This window comes from Pteronotus mesoamericanus, unplaced genomic scaffold, assembly GCF_021234165.1.
Source record: "Pteronotus mesoamericanus isolate MK-2021 breed Mesoamerican mustached bat unplaced genomic scaffold, CSHL_Meso_final scaffold_651, whole genome shotgun sequence".
NCBI classification, from domain to species: Eukaryota; Metazoa; Chordata; class Mammalia; order Chiroptera; family Mormoopidae; genus Pteronotus; species Pteronotus mesoamericanus.
The window spans coordinates 13,087,215-13,109,769 of NW_026555325.1; the positions used below are offsets into that span (position 1 = coordinate 13,087,215).

General features: G+C 43.1%; 1 protein-coding gene across 1 annotated transcript in view; it reads left to right on the top strand.

Annotated features, from left to right (window-relative positions):
* The first annotated feature begins 594 nt into the window (after nucleotides 1–594).
* Nucleotides 595–22,555, top strand: part of KIF5C (kinesin family member 5C) — a 145,378-nt gene continuing 123,417 nt past the window's right edge. The window contains exon 1 of the mRNA XM_054562730.1: nucleotides 595–1,087. Coding sequence (XP_054418705.1) covers nucleotides 962–1,087 — 126 coding nt within the window. The 5' untranslated portion in view covers nucleotides 595–961. The remainder of the gene's footprint in view (nucleotides 1,088–22,555) is intronic.

Genomic DNA, 22,555 nt, shown 5'->3' on the forward strand with positions numbered 1-22,555 from the left:
CAAGTTGTTCCCAAACCCTCTGAAATAGCATGAAAAAAATCTGTGGGTGTGTATGGGGTCGTCTTTTTTTTTTTTTTCAGTTGAAAAGGTACCTAACTTCATCAGATGTTAAAGGAATCCCTGACCAAAATATGCTATGAGCCCTGACTGGTGTGACTCGGTTGGGCGTCATCACTCAAAGCGGAAGGTCGCCCGGTTGTATTCCTGGTCGGGGCACATGCCTGGGTTTCGGATTCGGTTCCTAGAGAAAATGCTCCCTAACTGTTTGGTTGAGGTGTAGAGACAATATAGGCCTGGTTATTTATAGAGATTTTAACCGGGAGTATTGGATATGACCTCCATCCTTTTCTTGACTCGGGCAGCCAGGCCAGACCTGCAGGTTCTTGAAGGTTGCACCCGAGGTACCACCGCTGTCCCAGAAAGCCAACTCCAAGCATCCTTGTCTTTCCACCTGCAGGTGACGCGACTACAAGTCCCAGGATGCTCCGCCTCGCAGCCGGGGCGGATCTCTGCAGTGACGTTATCGCCCCGGGCGGCCAGGCGGGGGCGGGGCCCTGGGGCCGAGGGGCGGGCCGGAGAGCGCGCTGGTGCTGATGCAGGATGGCTGAGCGCGCAGGAGCCCGGGAGGTCTGAGCCGGGCGAGGCTCGCTCCCTGCGCATCGCCTGGTCCGGCCGCGTGGTCGCGGGCAGTCGGTCCGGGCGCAGCGCAGGGCCAGGGCAGGGCCAGGGAAGGTAGACCTGCAGTCGGCGGGGCCGGAGGCTGATAGACTGCCCACCTCCCCGGTCTCCGAGCTGCCGGAGCTGCCCATCCTCCGAATTCGCGATGATCTGCTGAGAAGCTTCGTCGAGGCTGCTGGAGGCGGCCTCGTTGCGGGCGGTGCGGTTCGCGGCCTCCTTTCTCGTCGTGCCGAGCCCCGGTCCCCCACCCCTTCCCCGCGCCCCCTCCCTGCCGCCGGCCGAGATGGCGGATCCAGCTGAATGCAGCATCAAAGTGATGTGCCGGTTCCGGCCCCTCAACGAAGCGGAGATCCTCCGCGGGGACAAATTCATCCCCAAATTTAAAGGCGATGATACCGTGGTAATCGGGGTAAGTGGCCGGGGCGCTTGGCCTCCCCCTTGCTTCGCGCCGCAGCTCGGCGCCCCGACGCCCCAGACCGAGCAGAGATGCTCGGGCCGCCCCTTCGGACATCCCCGCGAGGCTGCTTTCTCGGGTGGACTTGACGAGAGACCCCCCTGCCCTCGCATCATAGTTCCCTCCCTGGCGGGTGCGGGCCTCAGGTGGTGAAGGTGGGGGTGGGGGGCGAGGAAGGGTTCGGCGCCGCCATTGTTCGCGGGGTGGGGGCTCGGGTGGGCCTTTTGTTCCCCGCCCTCATCATGCCCGTGGGTAGTGTGTTCAGGTTACCCTCAAGTCGGGGTGCCCAGGCTCCCCCTTTAAAGTGTGAGCTCTGCAAACCCACAAATGTTTCTAAGGATCAGTTCGATCTATTGAACCCTGCCTTTTCTCACGATCTTAGTAAAAGAAGGAGAAAAAAAAGGTACTGGAAAAATCCTAGCCTTGTCTCCTACGGCCATGTAGACAGCGCTGCCCTCGGCGTTTCACCTTGCTCTGCTAGCTGAATACTGGGGGTGCAGGGAACACCGGTGGCCTTGGTGTCCCCGGGAGGCCTGGTTTGTCTCCAGCTTCTTCTCAACCCAGGCTGCCTCGGTCTTGGAGCCCGGGTCCGAACCGCCCCCCTCACCCCCCTCAGTGGGGGGTGACTTCCCAAACTGGTGTCCGCAGACCCTCGATGTGCTTCATGCTGAGTGGAGAGAAGGCTGTGCGCCCACATCTGTGGGGCTAAGGGGCCCCGAGCGCAGCCCAATAGGCCCACTCTGCAAAGAGCAGAAGTTACTTTGTGTGGCTAGGCCCCCCTCCCTCTCGATCTACCTTCTCACCTTTCCCTTTCCCCCTCTGCCCTCCCCCACCCCCACCTTTGCAGCTGGGGCTGCTGATGAGGGAGGGAGTATCATGAGTTTTTAGTTCTTAAAGGAATATATCGATTGAAATAAACCAGTCTTACCCTCCCCCCGCCCCGCCCCGCTCTCCCCAGCGTGTGTGGCTGATGGTGCCCTCTTTGTATGCGAGCCGCGCGGGGAGGGACCGAGTTAATGGGAGCCTCCCGATCCCCGCTGACACGTTCCTGGCAGCCCGCTGGAGGCTGCTGATGCAGCCTTCCCGTCCCCAGCATTGATTAAGTGATGTCATCTCGATCACTGAGCATGCTCGGACTAACCCCCTCCCTCCCATTCCCGCGAGTGGCTGGTGTGTTTAAGTTAAGTGACTGACAGGTGACATTTTACGGAGGGTCTCTGCCAGAGTCTGCGAGGCCTTTCTCAAACCAGAGGCCGACGTTTGCCAGCCCAAGCAGTCCCCAGCATCTTCACCAAGGTTGTGCCTCAGCTAAGGGCTCGGGGATTAGCAGGTGCTAAACTAAAGGTACCAGTAGGTTGGACACCGCGCCCCCTCCCCCGCCCCCAACACACAGCAGCTCCCCTCATCCCCCTGGCCAAAGCAAGGCTCTGGCCTTGGCATCTGGGCTTCATCGTGATCCTCCCTTAGGAAGGCAGCTCCCCCTGTCGACCTTTTCTCCCCTCCCCATTTTCAGTCCCCAGGATACTGTGACTTCTACATGCTGTGTGGATGGGCGTTCATTCTGAGAGACGACCTATGAGGGTCGACAAGAGGAGTTTTATCTCTGCTTAGTGTTAAATTGAAGAGATATATGCTACAACTATTGATGAGGAGGAAAATTCTGTTATTAATAGCAGATATGGGATAGTGATATATTCATGGCCAGTGCCTGGGGGCAAATGGTCAGTCGTTTGGGTTACATCTCTCAGCTGGGATCAGCTTACAGTCTGGGCTTAGAGTGGGAGTTACTGGGTACATTTAGTCCCTGCCCCTTGCCTTGTAACAATTTTTTAAAACAAATTATTGTGCAGCACTGGAACATGTTCTGGTGACCCCCCTACTTTTTTTTTCCTCTCAGAAGTTTTAAAGAACAGCCTGGAGAAATTTCCTCTTTCTCTTTTTCTCCTCCTCTTCCTTCTCTTTCTCTTTCTTCTCAAAGCAACAGACCAGGACTAACAAAATGCAGTAATACAGGGTGGGATAAAAGTAGGTTCGCGGTTGTGTGTATGTGAAACCCTAAAGAAAGGGTTAACTTTCTTTAATATTATGACATTACTCTGAGTATGTATTTCCCATCTAAATATATGTTTTGACCAAATCAGTTAAAACAAATTATAGAAAATAAATTTTATCATAAAATGGTCACCATATAAAATAAATAATTTAAATAAAAATTGTGTATGGGAACACACATGTAGGTCTTCCACTGTACTGTTAAATTTTGGCTGATCTTACCATGCTCCTTTAATACAGCACAGTTTTCAGTTTTAAGATAAATTTCTTATTGAAATAAAGCATTCATGTAAAAAGGGGTCACATAATTTTACAGCTTGGTGAGTTTTTATAAAGTAAACACCCTTTTGTAATTACCTCTCCAACTAAGAAACAGATGTTTCCAGGACCCCAGAAGTTCCCCTCATGTCCCTTCCTGCTGCAAATTCCTCCTGCTTCAGGGTGACCACTGTCCTGACTTCTAATGCCATAGAACAGTTTAGCTTTTTTTTTTTAAACTTTATATACATAAAACCAAACAGTGTGTTTGCTTTTGTGTGTACCTTCTTGTGCTAAACATCGTGCTTGTCAAATTTGTCCATGTTGTGGCCGGCGATGGCAGGTTGTTCATCCTCATTGTTCTGTTGCATCCCACTATATGAATATAGCGTGGTTTATTTGTCTGTTGACTGTTGGTAGACATCTGGATAGTTTCCAATGTGGGGCTAATGTAGACAGAGTTGCTGTGAACATTCAATATACACATCTTTGGTGAGTGTGGCTTCAAAACTGCTGGATGCTGAGTGTGTTGGGACTTAGGTTGGCATGTGCTAGGACCCTTTCCATTCCTAATTAATAATGTGTAACTAAGGGGAATGGCAGATCTGGCAGCCTGTATCACGCTTTGCACACTGAATAGAATGGCTCCCCAGTCAGTTCAGTTGGAACCAGCCCACATGGCTTAGTTCCAGGGAGAGACTGCCTCCGATGGGTACTCCCTTCCTTGCTTGCAGGGGTGCAGATGGTGGGGATAACCAAAGAAGCTGAGAACCATCCAGAAATGTCAGTACCCTTCATCCTCAACAGAGAACCACTAAAGAATGAATTTCTGTGGAGTTACTGTTAGTCCAAATTCAGAATCCCAGAAATGCTTTTTGTTTTTGAAATTGGGATAAATTTTTCTTCTCTTTAAAGTCATGTCCAAATCTTATAGATATGTATGCTAACAGGGAGATTTTGCAGGTGGGGTTTCTAGATTTCTCTGTTTAAGAAAATGTCCTGTCTTGGAGGAATCAATTTCACTATTCTTGCATTTTTTTTCAGCTCTTGTGCAAAGCTTTCTTTCCTGACGTCCCCAGCCACTATCTCTCCCCACTTTGAACTCCTATAGCATTTAGTTTGTATACGATCACATAATATTTTGCCTTAGATGATTATTAGTTTTGATTATTTGTCTAATGGCATTGTAAGCCATGTACAGAGAGAGACAAGGACCTTCCGTGTCTTGCTTCTTTATACTTCTCAGGGCTTTCTCCATAGAAGGTACTCAATAAATATTTATTGATCTCTTTGTTGAGTCTAGAAATCTTTACTTTGGTATATTTATTTTATGGACTTTTAGTTGGCTGCAGGCTGTGGAGTAGTTAAGAAACGATTTTAAAGAGAAGCGCTATTCTTTTGAGCAGGCCAGGTAAGATAGCATATACTATATTTAAAATGCTGTAAGAAAACTGGGAGAGAACTGTATTCAGCTTTATTAAAAATTAGGAGGCCTAATTGCACTGGTGGTGAGCTAGAAGTAGAGGGCGGGCGTGGCCTAGTGATAAGCAAAGGGATTCCACATTAATTCTCCAGAGAAGTACCTTGGATTTACAGCATTTCTCGGAGTACCCTTCCACTGTCTGCTAAAAATCCCAGTGAGTCATCCATTACTTTGGGCTCTGCCTACTGGTTTTGATGCATCTGTGTTAATGGAAACTGTCATGGAGTTTCCTGTGAGGTTCACTGTAAGATTCTTCAGTTTGGAGCTTTTCTTTCATTCTCTGGTTCAAAGTCCTGGGAAAGCAGGTCGTATTAAAGATGGGTGCTTCCCCCTGAGGCCATGTACAATAAGTTCCAGCCTGCTTGAGAGCCGGAGCAAAAAAGCCACAAATCTGGTGAGTGGTGTGGAAGGTGGCCGCTGTCTGCAGGAGCTTAGACTAGTTCTGGGAGGTGGGTGGGTGACGAAGGCAGGAGCTGGGACAGAGACCAAATTCCAAGCCTGAGTTATCATTGTGGTGATTAAGTGCTGAATAAATGAAGAAATATAGCTGGAACTTCTTTTTTGTCCAACAGGAATAATCCTTAAAAGCAAGAGCATTAAAAATTTTTTTTGGTAAATTTATACACAGTAAAATCTGTCTCTCTCGCTCACTCTCTTTTTGGTAGTTTTAGGGGATTTGAGAAATACCTAGAGGTATGTAGTTATGCTGTATTAGTTTTTGTTGCTGCTACAACTAATTACCATACATTTGAGGCTTAAAACAACACAAGCTTATTATCTACAGTTTCCATAGGTCAGGAGTCCATGATGTCAGCTGGTTTCTCTGGAGTCTCATAAAGCCAAAACCAAGGTGGTGTTGGCAGGACTGTGTTCTTTTCTGGAGGGTCTAGGGCAGAGTCCCTTTTTCACTCATGTTGGTGGCAGAATTCAGTTCTTAGTGGTTGTAGAACTGAGGGCCCCATTTCCATGCCATCAGCCTGGGCTGTTCTCAGTTTCTAGAGGTCGCTCTCAGGTCGTAGCTGCATTCTGCAACTTAAAAGCCAGGAATGGTTGAATCCCTCTCATGCTTCAAATTTCTCCTGCCTCTGTTTCCACAGCTTGTCTCTCTTATTGACTGTTCTGCCTCCTTCTTGCACTGTTAAGGGCCGTGTGGTTATATTGAGCCCACCCTGATAATCCGAGATGGTCTCCCTATTTTAAGGCCATCTGATTAGCAACCTTAATTCCATGTGCAAAGTCCCTTTTACCCTGTAATGTTCACATATTCACAGATTTTTAGGGATTACAGTGTGAACATGTTTTGGGGGCCATTATTCCGCCTGCCACATACCACCATAATCAAGATACAAAGCAATTTCCTCCTCCTCTGTAGTCAAACGTTCTCCTTCCTCTCTCTTAACCCCTGGCAACCACTTACCTGGTCTTCCTCTATAATTTTGCCTTTTCTAGATTGTCATAAAAACGGAATCGTATATTAAGTATCTTTTTGAATGCGGGTTCTTTTACTTAACTAACTCTGCGTTTTACCGTTGTTGCATGTGTCAGTAGTTCATTCCTTTTTGTTGCTTAGTGGTATTTCATTAGATGGGCGAACCACAGTTTGTTTATCCATTCACCTGTTGAAGAACCTTTGGGTTGTTTGCAGTTTGGGATGATTATGAACAACGCTGCTCTATGCCTATGCAAATAGGTTTGATTTTTATATCTCTTGGCAAGGTACACAGGGGTGGGATTGCTAGATAGATCATATTGTAACTCTATATTTAATTCTAAGAAGCTGCCAAACAGTTTTCCAAGGTGGTTGTACCATTTTGCATTCCCATCTAAAAGCAGTAACATTTTAGGTTGGAGTTTAAAGAGTTTATTCAGTTATTTTGTCTGAGTATTAACGGTGTTTAGTACTGTTGCGATATGTTAATCCTTCATTTCTCTGTGCTCTAAATTCAGAGATGTTTACATCACCCGAAACTGGATTAGTGGTTTCCTATAAGTGTACCTTCTGAAACCCCGGGATGAGTAAACACAAGAGAGTAGCCACAATCTGGCAGGTGTCACTGGAGGCTACTTACTGCAGTAAGCACACCATCAGTGCTACATAAATGAACAGAGTTGGTAGAGGAAGCAGGGAGAGTCAGACAAAATTGAGTATGGATTCACTAGATAGCTGTAAGACTTTTAAAAAGTTGCTTAGCTTCTGTGAGCCTCAGTTCACTCTTTTAAAGTGGGGATAATTACTTATGTCACAGAGTTATTAAGATGAAATGAAATGAAGTGGTCAGAACAGGATCTGGCACAAAGAAAATGCTTAATACATTTTAATTGTCTCCCATGTTTCCTATTTCCCTCATAATTTTCCTCATTTTCAGAAGTATCTTTGTCCCCCCCAATTATTGCCCTTAACTCTGGCTATTCCCTAAAAACCCTTCCTATCAATACATCATCATTTCTTAGGCATTTGTTCACTCCATTCTCCTGCTTGGAGTGGCCACTCTTCAGCCTATTTGTAGAATTTCTAACCATCCATGAGGGCAGACAGAGCTCGTCTCCCATTTCCTTCTTTATATACTATGTCTGTTGTTCCTTTAATCTTCAATGATCTTGTGTAGGAGTGTGTGTGCATCCTCCCCATGTAAATTATAAGCTTCTCAGGGATAGGAGCTGTTTTTAATGTCTTTGTCTACCTTACTGTAGTTGTGCAGTTGCTCAGTAAGTATATCTTCATTATTGAGGGTTCCTTTCTCTCCTGTTTCCTGCCTGGCATCAAGCCTCCATAATTGCCAGTTTCTAAATCACCTTATATAATTTAGGAATCCCTGGGGATTGCCCTCTGCCTCCACCTGTGCTTGTCTGGCCCAACGCCCCTGTTTAATGACTATGTTTTCCATTCTCGGCTCTTCGCTCCCCTTCAAAATGGGAATCCTCCTGCACCTTTAGGATCCCTTTAGTCCCTACCTCAGAATCATCACCTGTGTCTACTTGTTAAACAAGTGAAAACAAAACAACCTGCTCCCAAATGGTTTCTCCTGAATTACGGAAAGAGTGGCCCCTTGACAGGTCCAATTTCACTGTATTTCTCTCAGGTTTCTCATGAAGTCCTATTTTTGTGGCTAAGAAAGCCCTTAACCCATTTGCTGTGTATCAGTCAAGTTCCTTTTAGAAGGAATTGAGTAGTTGAATTTGTGGTTATTTGCAAGTATTACAGAGAACCTGAGAGACAATGGAGTTTTAGATTCATTATGATGTATCTCCCCAGCACCGGACCTGGATACGAGTCATATGGCCCAAGATGAACTCCCAGCCCTGCGACTTCTTGGTTGTGTGAGCTTGGGACTTGGACACCAGTTCTAGTTTCCGGGCCTGTGAAATAGGGATAATACTACTTTCCACGTGTAGGTTGTGGCATTTACAGGAGAGCCTGCCTGTAGAGTGCTGACATGGTGCCTGAGAGCAGGCGTTCAGAAAATGTGTGCTACTGTGAAATCCACCAGTGGTTATTTCTCTGCACTCTAGTCAGACTAACTAATCTTGGACAAGCCCACACCCTTCACCATTTTCCCAGTGCCCTCAGGTTATGTTAAGAAAAAAATTATTCTGGCACTTGTAAAAATAGTAAGGAAGACAATTGTGATAGGTGTCAAGACAACTGCAATAGGGGAGAGGAACTGGGCGCGACTCTAAATTCAAGTATAGGTGGAGCAGGTTGGGGGTCGGTGGGTGAACAGTTACTCAGAGGGGACATCAGGGGTTGGGGGAATTCTTGTGAATTGACCTAACAGGATGCTTGCTGAAGGCAGGTTAGACAGCAGGGTGTTATGATGTTGGCATTGAGGTACTGAGCATCGTAAGATTCTAAGGGTGGGGGATTCTCTCTGCATTGCCTTAGCATGATCCTTGTTAAAACTAGATCCTACAAGGACAGGCATGGAAGTCCGAGGTTGAGACCCAGTTGAGAAATGGTCCTCAGAGGAGCCTGATTCAAGTTTAGTCAGGGAGCGAGTCTCTATCACCTGGAATCCACATGCTTCAGTGGGTCATTCGAGGCGCTCTATACTCTGGGCCTGCTTACTTTCCTAACCTCACCCCATGTTCCATCTGTGCTGCTATTTCTCCAAAGGATTAGGCTGCTCAGTACCTCCCTCCCAACAATTGCTCACATCCCACATGCCTAGGATAATGGTCCTCAAAGTGTATCTGCCTGGCAACGTGCATTCACCTTTAGACTCCCATCCCATGGTGCCTCCTCTGAAGCTGTTTTTGGGCCCTTCTTCCCTTCCACCCAGGCCAGGTTGAACACTTCCTCCTGTGAACCCCTGGTACCATGCATAACTCCTGGTTGAATTTCCCTGGTACTGCATTTATTTGGATATGTGTGTCCTTCCGAGTAGACTGAAAGCTAATGGGGTTTCCAGCTATTATTTATTTATTTCCATTTATTTCCACCTCCAAGGCCTGGAACAGTGCCTAGAACAGAGTAGTTGTGCAGTACAAGATGTCTTTTGAAAGAGATGGAAGAGCACTGATTCTTTTAGGCTTCAGATGGCAGAGCCTAGTGTTATTAGCTCAGATTTTTACCTTGACATCTGTCCAGCTCTGGTAATTTGTTTTTCTTACTTGGGCAGCTTCATTTCTTTTAGTTTTTTTGGGAGTCCTGATATATTCCATGCTCATTGGGAAAACAATCTCAAACCATTCAGAAAGCCTGAAGGCAGAAATCACTTTTAATTTTACGAGCTAGAAAACACCATTGCTAACATCTTATTGTTTATTCCTGCTCTTTTCTATTCATAAAACAATACATTTTGTTTTAAAACAAAGATATGAGGCCAGGCCAGAGTGGCTCAGTTGGAGCATCGTCCCATAGACCAAAAGGCTGTAGGCTCAATTCCCAGTCAGGGCACATTCCCAGGTTTTGGGTTCCAACCTCGGTTGGGGCACATATGAGAAGGCATCCAATTGATCTTTCTCCCCGTCTCTCTCTCTCCCTTCCTCTCTCTCTAAAAGCAATGAAAATTTGTCCTCAGATGAAGATAAAAAGAATAAATAAAACAAATATGTGATTTTATAAAATCTGTTAGAAACCTACAGTATACTTCAGACATTAGCATTATTAAAGGTTATATGTAATTCCGTCGTATGTCTAATCAAGACTTTATATATGCTTATATATATATGATAGACATTTTCGTATGATAGACATTTGGGTTTTTCCTTTCTGTTACAATCAAGGGTGTGATAAACATCAGTACCCACATTTCCTTGTGCACTTTCCCAATTATTTTGTTAGAATACATTTCTAAAGTTGGGGTTGTTGGGTAAATGGATATAGATGATTTTAAGGTGCCCCTAGTTTTGAGAGGGAGCAATACAGAGATGATGATCTTTTGTTTTATACTGTCACTTCTCTGCTTACCCCCTGGAATTGCTGCCTTTTTGTCTCATAAGACATCTGTCCCTTCAAACCTGAGCTAAAGTAAATTCTTACAGAGTGTGTGCTGCGTCACGCACTGTTAACCCATGGATGCAGAACATGGCAATGCCTTCAGACTTTTAATGTAAACCATAGGATTTTGTAGGCTGTCTCCTGTCAGTTTCAATATCCTCAAGGATGTTGTTTCTTGGTGGTGATCAAAGCCTAAATCTCTCTCTCTTGAGAGGAGAGACGGAGGCCAAGATTGTAGCCTTAAAGAAAAGGAGGGTGTCTGTGTCCTTTCTTCTTGGCGTTGATGTCTTCCGGGCAGTGATAAACTGAGAAGGGATCAAATAGTCCCCTCAAAAATGCCCTAGAAAGAGCTTTGCCCCTGCCTTGATTATTAGGTATGCTTTTAAAAAACTTATATAAAATTTCAAAATTACACCAAAGTAGAAAGAATGACAAAATATACCCGCATGAACTGGTAAACATCATTGACAAATTGGCCAATCATATTTTTGCTATATTTCCATAACCTTTCCCCACCAAATCACTCTGTTGTTTTAAAGCGAAATCTCATATCTCATATTACTTTATCCCTAAATTCTAATACTTATCTCTAAAAGATCAGGACTCTTAAAACCAGACTAACATTATCATGCAAAAATATGAATGATTCCTTAATGCCAAATATCCATATCTCCCTCCCTCATTGCCTCAGAAATTCTTCTACATTTGGTTTGCTCATATCAGAATACTAGGCACTATTAATTACAAGTGAGATGAGAAAGAAATGTCTTTCTTTTTTTTACCTTTACATTTACCTCTTGAAACAAGGGGAGGCTTTTGGTGTAGAGTCACTTGTAGCAGTAGAAAAACAGAGAGCAATCAGGGCTAATTCAGATTTCCAGCCCATTTCCCTTACCCATGGTCACGTCCTAGTTATCTTCTTAATAAACCAGCGCTGGCATTGCAGTGTCACCCAGAAAGCTATTTAAACAGCTTCATGCTTTATAGCTTTCCCGTGATGCTTCTTCCCCTTGCTTTAGTCGGCTTGCGTAAGCTTCAGGAAAGCAGGCAGACCTATCGCTCATTTGTCTTCCAAGCTTAGTACCCACCCTTACTAGTTTGGTACCAACTACATTTAGAGCAATTCTTTAGGTGTGTCTAGGTGTCTTAGTATTTTTACCTGTTTAAGTCAGTGAATACCATCCTTGATGTGAATTGAATCACTGGAAAATAAATCCATAGAGCTGAAGGGAAGTTGAGAACAGAATTCAGTGCAATGCAGTCCTTGTAGGAGGTTTGTAGTTCTCTTTTTATTCTTCCTTTTCTCATAAAAAAGAACAAACTTTTGAAGGGAGATGTGATCAGAGAAAAAGTGCAAACATCCCAATAATTGATGCTTTTAACTTCCTTGACTGCAGGATATAATGTTGTCAGAAGAGCTAAAGATCAATTATATTATTTTAGAAGCACTTTATTTAAAGATCTTGGTTACGCAAGATTGACAAGTCTCAGGGACTCTTCCATTCCCGCACTCTCTCATAGACCATCTCTCCCATTTCTACATCTCATTTTGCCTCATGAGAAAACGAGGAGCAGTCTGCTTCAGTTCTCTAAGGAGGTTATATTGTAGGTTTTTTCTGAACAAACTGTCTGGTACCTCATTCATCAAAGATTATTGATGCTTATCTGGGAACCTGGGGAAATAACAATGCCATCTGACATCAGAAACTTTGCATTAGTCTTGGGGGAAGGGGCTTCTATTTCTCTTTCATAGCCACCTCCTGCTCCGTAGAGAAGAACAAATGCCAATCTGATTGGTCAGTGTCCAAACCTCTGTTGGTCCTGGTTACTGGTGGGCAGGATCCCCTGGGAGGCGGTCAGTTCCTTCCTGTGTCTGGCCTCTGTGGTAAGCCAACCTCAGCAGGGTCTGGCTTCCTGGGCTGTCTTCAAGAGGCTGTTTTTTCATCTCCTCTCTGTGCACTCCTGAGTTGATTAACTTAAGCTGGGTCTACGGATTCAGGCCCACGTAGGCTGGTCTCAAGGTTCAGAAGAGGCTGGGCAGCGGGATGGCTGAGCGGTGAGGTGAGGAGAGTAGGAAGACCACATAAGCCGTCTTTGAGATTTTGGCCAGCTTTGGTGTTGGGATGGTTTGTGCTGGCGCCCTACCCGGGTGGTTCTTGGATACCTGCTGTGTGCTTGGATTCCTGTGCGGAGCAAACCTGCCCACCCAGTGAAGAGGAGGGGGCCGGCTGTTGGGGGAGTCTGGATCCCTGACACGAACACCATCATGGTAGCATCAGAGCCTTCTCCTAACTACTTAAGCTTCTTTATATGATACTTGTGAGAAGCAGACTTTAGAAGGAAGTGTTTAGCTCTTCCATAATAATTACTAAGTAACACAACTTACTATCTGTTCAAACAAGTGGGGAAAAATCACCCAAAGTACCCTATTCTAGAGTAATAACGTTTGTTCCTGTATTTGTTGAATGTTCCTTAATAAACAAGGCTCTTGATAAAGATTGGCTTGAAGATGTATTTTAAGCAATACTTTCTGGTCTAGACATTTATCCAAAAGAGTTTGTAAATGGGAAAATATACATCTGTTTAATGCTTACTTCCTAGGTTCTATGAAAAACAAATATAAAGAGGTAACATATAGACTAATGGAAAAGTTGAAGTTAAATGTGTTCTTTATTACAGTCAAAACTGGTTCCTTTTATAAGGAGTGTTTTTATGAACTGTAGAGTTTTTGGAGCTTCACTATAACACTGTTCTGTAAACTGTCCAGAATGATAGCTCTTAGTCTCGTGTGACTATTGAGTACTTTGCACTGTGTCTAGTACATGTTAGGATGTGCAGTAAATATAAAATATCCACTGGTTTTTGAAGACTTAGAACAGAAAAGGAAAGTAAAATATTTCATTTTTTCATATTCATTACATGTTGAAATTATATTTTGGATATATTGGGTTAAATAAAATTAATAAAACTGTATTTCCCTTATTACTTTAATGTGACTACTAGAAAATCTAAAGTTACATGTGTGACTTGCATTTAAGGCCAACATTGTTTTTCTGTTGGACAGTGTTGCTTGTACAGTATTAAGATCCCAGCATTCAGATTGTTGTTGAATTTATTAACTTCCATTTCATTTTGGTGTGTGGAGTCAGGGTTTATTGTGTGCTAGACTCTGGGCTAAGCATTTTGGACTTACTGAATGGGCTAAGACAAGATTCCTGCCACCAATGAATATTTATATAATCCAATGGTAGAAAGCAAGTAAAAAAAAAATGGCATGCTGAGTGTCCAAAGAAAGAAAGGAAAGGAAACAAAGTCTTGTTGGGGTTAAAGAGAGAGGGGGCACAGCCTTGGTGTGTCCATGGAAACAAACCTTAGGCAGAGCAACCATTGGATGCTTACCTTGATGCAAATGTAAAATTTGCTTTTTTATCTTCAGTCACTTTGCAATTCTAGGTAGCTGCTTTACAGAATCCCATCCTGAATATGGTTGAGAAAAGATGTGAGAAGGGATGTGTGCTGTAGCCTCATCTGTCTCCTGTCCTCCCCTCTGCCCTCATGGAGGTATTGTGACATGGAGGATTGCAGCTGGGAGCTCCAGGGAGGAACAGCCCACCCCGAGTTCTGTAATTTAGCACTACCCATTTGCGGCAGCGGGTTTGTGATGCGTTTGTAGTGGGTGACGTTGAGAACATCAAGAGGTGACTCGGTGCATTGTCTTTGAAAAACCTCACGATGCCCCCCTGATGCCTGACTCCCACCGCAGCTGGCCTGGGGAAAGGACACCAGGGCCGCAGGACCCCTGCCCGCTGGGCGCCCCGCTGCTCGGTCTGCCATCCCGGGCCAGAGGTTTTTAATTTTCAGGCAAGGAGCAAATTTGCCATTTGCCTTCTGTCCTCATTCTGTCGTTAATGATAGGAATGATGAACCCTCTAGTCCTAGAAATACATTGCCTTGAGCACAGCGTCTTCTAATGAGGTCCCTCCACCCTGCCCAACCAAAGCACCCATTAGGAGGACCCTTAGTGGGAGATCATGCTGTTGTGGGAAACCAAGCAAACCCTGCCTTTGTTGCTCACTGGTGCCTCTTTGTCCTGGCATCTGTCGGGAATGGGGGAGGGATGGGGAGAGGTTGCCTTGCAGGTAAAGGCCGCACAGCTCTTTGGAGGAGTTGGTTCTGTGCTGGAAACCGTCTCTTTCCACCCCCACTCGTGTCCCTGTTTGTCTGGGTTGCCACAAAATTGATTTTTCCTTCTTTGCAAAAGGCAGAAGTGCTCTGATGGTAACATGAAAGCCCAGCAACGCAAAGTCAGTCATCATCCATTTTAATTTTTTTATCCTCCTTTTTCCTCTCTTGGTTGATATTTAACATTTAAAAAAATGTATATCCAACCAAAGACATACAGTTCTGCCCTCCTCCCCACCCACTTTTTAACTAAGTGTACTGCATGTAAAGTTTTTCATGTTGTGTAATGTCTTCACAGTTTTAATTTTCAGTGACAATTAAGTGTCTGTTGGGCTGATGGATCACAATTTGCTAATCCATCTTGCTGTGGTTTTCATTTTACTTATTTTGGGCGATGATTTAGTGAACATCCTCATGCACAGAGCTGTTTTCTTTGTGGAGTTATTTCTAGAGGATATATTTTCCCAGAAGTGGATATACTTGACCCAATTCTGTGAACTTTTTAATTGGTCCCATTAAATATCCTGTTGCTTTCTATAGGGGTTTACCAATTCCTATGGCTTCTGGCCATGTGTGCATTCCATTCGGCAGTGAATTTATTTTTGAAGTAAAGGAAATAAATGAGTCATTTGAGGTGATTTAGAGCGGTGGTCTGGGATTCATGTGTCTTGGGTTTTGTTCCAGGCATTTCCTCTGATTTATGTGAATTTTAAACTAATAGTATAACTATTTAATGATCTGTTTTAATTTGGACTGTTGCTGTCAGTGGGCATTTCCACGGTTAGGCTGGTGGGCAGGGAGTCTCCTGGGCTCTATACAGGAAGGAAGGGGTGGACTTGCTGGGCTCTGTCCCCCAACATCCATCAAAGGCATTGATTGGAGGTGATGATTTACATGAGGGTTTAACTCAGGGGTCTTCTCACATGCCCACAGCTATATAAATATTTATTCTAGTGCATTGGATGAGCTTCAGGCCTCCTAACAGCAGCACATATAGTGATACGTTTTGCTAGATGCATCTGGGAGAATCCGTCTTTCTTCCAGGAGTTGCGGTGGCACTGCACAAAAGGCATGACTTCATGCCTTGATGGTGCTATATCGTCCAGGGACCAGCAACCTCTTTAGTTCTAGGGTAGCCCACCAACCAGGCTCAGCATCCTGTGGGCATCACCGGCAAACCCAGGGCTAGGTTAGGAGAACCTGAATAAGATAAACAAAAAGAAAGGCAACATGAAGAGGAAACCTGGACCAGGAAGAAAAGGAGGAAAGTAGAGCTGTGGGCTCGCTTTCTGGGTGTCTGTTCTCTTGGCATACTATAGAAGACATGACACATTTCCTTTCTTACAAAATTTACTTCAAATACAAAGTATCGCTCTCTATTTCATAGGTTGCCACTCTTTTTTGATGCCTTAATTAGTATGCCAAGTACCATTTATTTAAAGAACTTACTGGTTTGTGAAAATTTTACCTATAAGTCTGGTAACTCATAGTTTTTAAAAATAAGATAAATTTATGCATACTCATGGTATAAAAGTTAAAGAATATAGAAGGAGATAAAGAGAAAAAGAAAGATAGGATAGGAACTTTTACCTGGGAGAAAAGATATTTAAGGTGATCACTGTGTGTTCAAGGGAGGGAGGAAGAGTGAGGGTCATGTTCAGGAGTCCTGAGGATAGAGGAGAAATAAGGTGGTCAGATTAGAAAAGAGAGGAAGGAATCAGATGTAGACGGTCTTGAAAGTGGATGAGAGGAATTGAAATTTGATTTGGTTCATTTCGTACTCGTCTGTAACTGGTCCAGAAATACTTCCACAAAATATTTCTCCTTAAATACATGTGCCCCATAACCTCAAACAAACCTTCTCAGGTTTCCATGAAGGCAGGTACTGTTGAAGTTTGCTTTTTACAGTTCTATATCTGGTAGTAAAATGCAAAACATGCTGTTCTTGTCTCTTCCAAATGAGTTCCAGCTATTTTGGACTCTTGATTTATCATCCAAAAGGATTAATATATGAGGTCTATCTGGAAAAAGTCAAGCTGTTGTTAATGTAACGAGAACTGTTTGTGCAACATTGATGTAACCTGGCAGCCAAGGAGAGTGGACTGGAATGCGCACGTGTGAACAATGATGACTTCACTGTACTAGTCAGTGGGGGCAGTAGGTGCCGTTGAGTGAGCATGTGTACTGTGTAGCTGTCACATTCAAAATGACTGAGCAAGTAGAGCAATGAATCTGCATCAAATTTTGTGTTAAGCTTGAATATTTCTCTGGGGAAACTATTCGGATGATTCAGAAGGCTGCAGCTATGGGCATTTAACTGGTGATTGGCAGCTTCATCATGACAACATGCCCACTCATGCATCACATCTCATGTAGAGTTTATTGGTGAAACATCAAATCACTCAGGTGACCCAGGCCCCCTACAGCCCAGATTTGGCACCCTGGGGCTTCTGGCTTTTTCTAAAACTAAAATCACCTTTGAAAGGAAATAGGATTCAGGAAAATATGATGGGGCAGCTGATGGCAATTGGAACTGTGTGAAGTCCCAAGGTGCCTACTTTGGAGGGGACTGAGGTGTCATTGTGCCATGTACAATGTTTCTTGTATCTTGTATCTTCTTCAATAAATGTCTTTCATACTTCATATTTGGATACTTTCTGGACAGACATCATATTATATCTTGTTTACCCCCAATAGTTGGGGGATGAAGTTTTCCTTGCTACAAATTTCAAGGATTTGATGCACAGTAAAGTAAACATAACTTAAGCTGTATTTGATATAATGTTTTTCTGATGATATAGATGTTTCCTGAAAAACTTCTGCATTGTGGTTAATAAATATCAAATTTTGAATATTTTGCATCTCAAGCCTCCTCAAGTGTATGACAGTAGTTTCGTGTCTGTTGGTCTTGTTTATTTTTAAGGGGAGAGAGGATAGGAAACAACCATGTAAAGTGGCTTAATTCTGAGAGAAGTTCTTTAGCACTAAATTTTTCTCCTGAGGATGGAACTTTGGAAAGTGAATGTGGGAAAGTGGAGAGAGGTGATACCAACTTGGATGCTTAGGAGGAGCATATTTAGAGAAAACATCAATCTTTTTAAAGTTAAGGATAGCCTCTCTCTTATTTTTTATTTGTTTTACCACACCCCAAACACAACTCTAGGCTTCAATGTGTTCAGTATAAATATCAGTTATTAGAATGTCTTAATTAGCAGAACTACAGACAATGTGTGTTGCTGCTCTTATAACAGGCCTATTTGTTGAAGAGTTTTCTTAGACCAATGAGGTTATATTCTTCCCTGATTGTAAATATAATTCTAACAGAGTAGTGACAGCATATAATGAAATCTGCTTTATATATATTCACTCATTTATTTTAATCACACCACCTCATGAGGGAGTTACTATTGTCACAACTCCTCTTCCCATTCCACGGATGAGGAATCTGGGAACAGAAAGGTTAGGTAAATTTCCCAAGGTCACTCAAGAGTCACTTGTGGATCTGGGATTCAAACCCAGGCAGTGTAGCCCCAGAGTCCTTGCTTTTCACCATTTCCTGTGTTGCATCTACCTGTTGGTTAATACCAGGAGTTGAGAATGTTCAGGTGCACTGTGTGTTCTCAGAGTTCTTCTGTGGCACTAGTCCTTTGAGTTATTCTCTGATAAAACGGTTTAATGTCAGTTAAATATAGGAAGTTGCGCAGATTCCCTGCCTCTCGGAGACTTGCTCACCTAGGTGTCAACACCGCTGCAGTAAATAAGCACTCTTAGCTTTGTTTAATTTGGTCTTTACCATTCATTAGCAACCCATTGTGCTGAGACATACCTTTGGGAACTGCTGTAAGAGAAGGTAGTTGTAAACTTGGACTACAGAAAGTGGAGGATTTTTTTTTCCTTTCTGTTAATTGCCCTTGCATTGATGTCAAATTATGTATGAACGTCAGAACCAGCTTCTCTTGCGCTTGCTGTGGTTTTCATCTGGAAGGCTGTTTTGGGCATTCCACGGAGCACAGTGCCGCTCCTCCACCGGGTGCCTTGCGTTTGCTAGGAAACCCCCTCCTAGGCTAGACTCCTGGATGTTTTAGTGTATTATAAAACCATGGACCCCCCCCCCAAAAAAGGGGTTTGATGCTTTTTTTATTAAAAAAATGTGGTCACCCTCTTCTTCTGTGTCTTAAAAGGGGAGAGGTTTATGTCTGCTTCTTGGATTTCTAAGTCCATCTGTGCCTTCAACCATATTACTAATCTGTCTTCTAAAAAAATTGTCAGTAGATTTTAAAAGATATAAAATGAACATAATTTTTACCATCTTCAAATAATGCCAGTTTTGTTTTCTTCTTTCCAAAACATATACTTTTTATTTCTCTTTTCTTCTCTTACTGTATTGGATAGGACCTTCAGGACAACCTAAAATAAAAACAATGATAGAGGAATCCTTGTCTTTTTCTTGATTCCAAAGCAACGTTTGATGTAGATATTCAGATGTTCATTATCAAAGTAAGGGAGGTACTGTCTATTTCTAGCCTTAAAAAAAAAAATCCTCACCTGCGGATACGTTTATTGAAGGTGGGGTTGGGGGGGGGAGAGAGAGAGAGAGAGAGAAAGAAACATTGATTGTTTGCCTTCCTCACACGCCCCAACTGGGAGTCAAACCTGCAACCTAGGTATGTACCCTTACTGAGGATTGAACCTACAACCTTTTGGTGTGTGCGACCATCCTCCAGCCAACTGAGCCACTTGGCCAAGGCTCTGGTTGTTGTTGTTGTTGTTGTTTTTAAATCATGAATAGGTGTTATGGACCTTGATTGCTTCTTGCTTAGATTGTTAAGAGTCTTGGGAAAAAATTCTCTACTTGCCCTCTACTCCCTCTAGTCACTTAAATGCTATAGCTAAAAATCTTCCTTCTGAAGTACTATTCAGGATATGTCAATTTGTTAGTCAAAAACAGGTAAGACTCTCCTTTGCTTACAAAAATAAATTTGAACTTTTTCACTTGGTTCCTGTGATTCAGCAAAACCCTCCACAATATATTTATTCCTTTTAGCCTTTTGCCATGATCACTATACTTCATTTCTCTGCCTTCCTCAAGCCTAATTGTATACTATGCATATATCCCAAAATTGGTCTGCACATGTCCCTTCCAGCTCTTCATGTCTGTTGGAAGCTCCCATCTTTTGGAGTGCCATTCCCATGTGTGTGACTCCTGACATTTTCACCCTAGACAATCACTGTGAAGCATTTCCTTTTGTCTTTAGTCCCTCTTAGGCTGGAATTACCTCACTTAAGAGTATGAGTTCCTCTCTGATAGGGATTCGAATTTCTTTCTCTCCTTCTTTCCCTCCCTCCCTGCCTTCCTTCCTTCTTTCCTTAATTCACAACTTTGTTGAGCCATAATTGATATACATTGTTTGGTTTATTTTCATATCCTCAGTGTACAAGTCTTAATAGATACACAATACATGATGGAATGAATGACTAACTGAAAGTATTTCTTGTGGTACTTATTGCTCATTTTTGTAATTGTTTTTGGCTTCATCGCCCCTTTCTTTCTCCCTCTGATCAGTCCCACTTGAGGACCAAGGATCATGGTCACTCACATGTTTCTTTTGTGAAACTCCACGTTGTTGGAACAAATTGTACACAGGCATTCCTTACTGAGTACAATCCATGCATTCTATCCCCAACCAACTCGTTGTCAAGTAAGAGACAGACAGACAGACAGACAGACAGACACACACACACACACACACACACACACACACACACATAATGGCTATACAACTGATAAGTGATTAAATAGTATTCAGGGTTATTGAGCATAAACGCCTTTAAGGTTGGGGCAAATTTTATAAAGCAGCTCCGTTTCCAAAGGATAAAAATTGTTTTGTATTGATCACCCAAACTCGTTTTTCATTCTACTCTGTTATTCAGTTGGTAGAGCCAAAAAGGAAAGAAATTAGAGATTCATTAAGTATAGAAAATGATTGCTTTTAAATGATTCCCTCTTCTACTAAAATGTAGAAGCCACACACAAAATACTTTTCTCTTGATTCACAACTTACTAGTCTTATAAAATTATTTTAATTTGAACTGAAAACCAGCATGATAAAGAAAGACAGGGCAAAGAAATTAAAAATTGAAGACATTAATATAAATGAGCTACTCTTAGGATTCTATTGATAGTCCTCATCTTTGAAAGGGAAATGCCTTCACTTTTAGGTAAATGTAATTTACCTAAATTGCCTTGCAAGTAAAAGAAATGAGAGACTTCCTTTCTTGGATGCCTGTTTCCTGGTGTTTTCCTAATAACCAGGCTATAGAGTGATTGAATTATTGTTATAATCGCATAGCTATTATTTTCATTTCAAAAGAGCGTGGGTTAATTTTAGCTGAAGCTTACCTTTCAAATAAGCTTATGTATAATATTTATAATAAATTGATACCGAGCCACAGGGTCTGAAGAGCAAAATTATTTTAGATGAATCAATAAATTTTTCTTAAAGATGGTCAATTGTTCATCTGAGCTTATTACTCTGCAAAATGGGACAGGGAAGGGAAGATTAAAGAAAATATGAAAGTAATCACAATTGTTCAGTAGTTTCTTTTTACTTTCTTTAACTTTTGACTTTATATTTTAAATACAGCTATTATGTATGCACTTCAGGACAATCAATACGATTTAAGGAGGTAAAATTTAGAAAGTAAAAATGTCCCATATCCCATCTCCCCAGAATAATTGCTGTTAAATGACGGGTGTTATATTATTAGTCCAACATCTTTCTATAAATTCAGTTATAAAATATTTAACACACCTAAAATAATCTATATAACAAAAATAAGTTGTGAGCCATCCTAAGAACATAAACACCCACGAGGGCACCACCTGCCCTACAGCACGTCACCCCTGCGGGCCTCTCCTTGGCCCCAGCGGTCACCCTCTCATCCCAGGAGGACGCTGGCTTTTGCTTTACTAATCTCTCTAATATTCCTTATGGCTCTACGGGGGACATTTTTTTTTTAGCCCTAAATGATATATTGCTTAATTTTGGGTCTATAAAATATTTATAAATATAGTCTGTATATTTTTCTGTGACTTGCTCTTTTCTCTTGATACTTATGTTTCAAAATAACTACTTAAAGTTGCTGTGAATTGTGGTGGTAGCAAAACATAGCTTGTTCACATCCACTTTAGTACAGGTGGTGGTATTAGTCTGCTCGGGTTGCCATTACCAAATACCACAGACTGGGGGCTTAACCAACAGAAATTCATTTTCTCACCGTGTAGAGGCCATATCAGGGTGCCAGCAGAGTTGGCTTCTGGAGAGGCTTCTCTTCCTGGCTTGTAAATGGCACCGTCTCACTGTGACCTCACATGGCTTTTTCTTAGTACACTCATGGAAGGAGAGATCTCTGGTTGCTCTCCTCTTCTTATAGGGACACCAGTCCTAATGGATTAGGGCCCAGCGCTTGTGACTTCTTTTAGCCTTAATGGCCGCCTTACAGGCCCTGTCTTCAAATATGGCTACATTCGAGGTCAGGGCTTCAGTATGGGAATTCTGCGGGTGCACAGGCAGATGCACTGAGGCCCTGCTACATACTTCAGAAGGCACAGAGATGACAAAACTCAGACCTTTCCTCTGGGGGTTCTAGTCCATGGTGGCTTTTCTGGCTTTTCCCTAATAACAGGGCTAATGTTCCCCAGAGCAGAGCTCTTGGGAAGCCCTCTCAGAGACTGACCTTTGTGAGTATGAAAACAAGGGTGTAGCGGGCCCAAGTAAGAGACATGCCATCTTTTTCCTATGAGGGGACACTATTGGACCTGCAGTCCCAAGTATTGGATGCGGCTGTCACAGTGAGGCCAGTGGCTGCATGAAGGGTTCCATGGCAGTCAGTCTTTGGATGATCAAACATGGAAACCAGGGGAAGTAAGGCACATCAGAGGTATTGTTTTATTCTCTTGAATGAGAGCATCCAAGACATGCGTGTGCCCTGCATAAAAAATGGATGT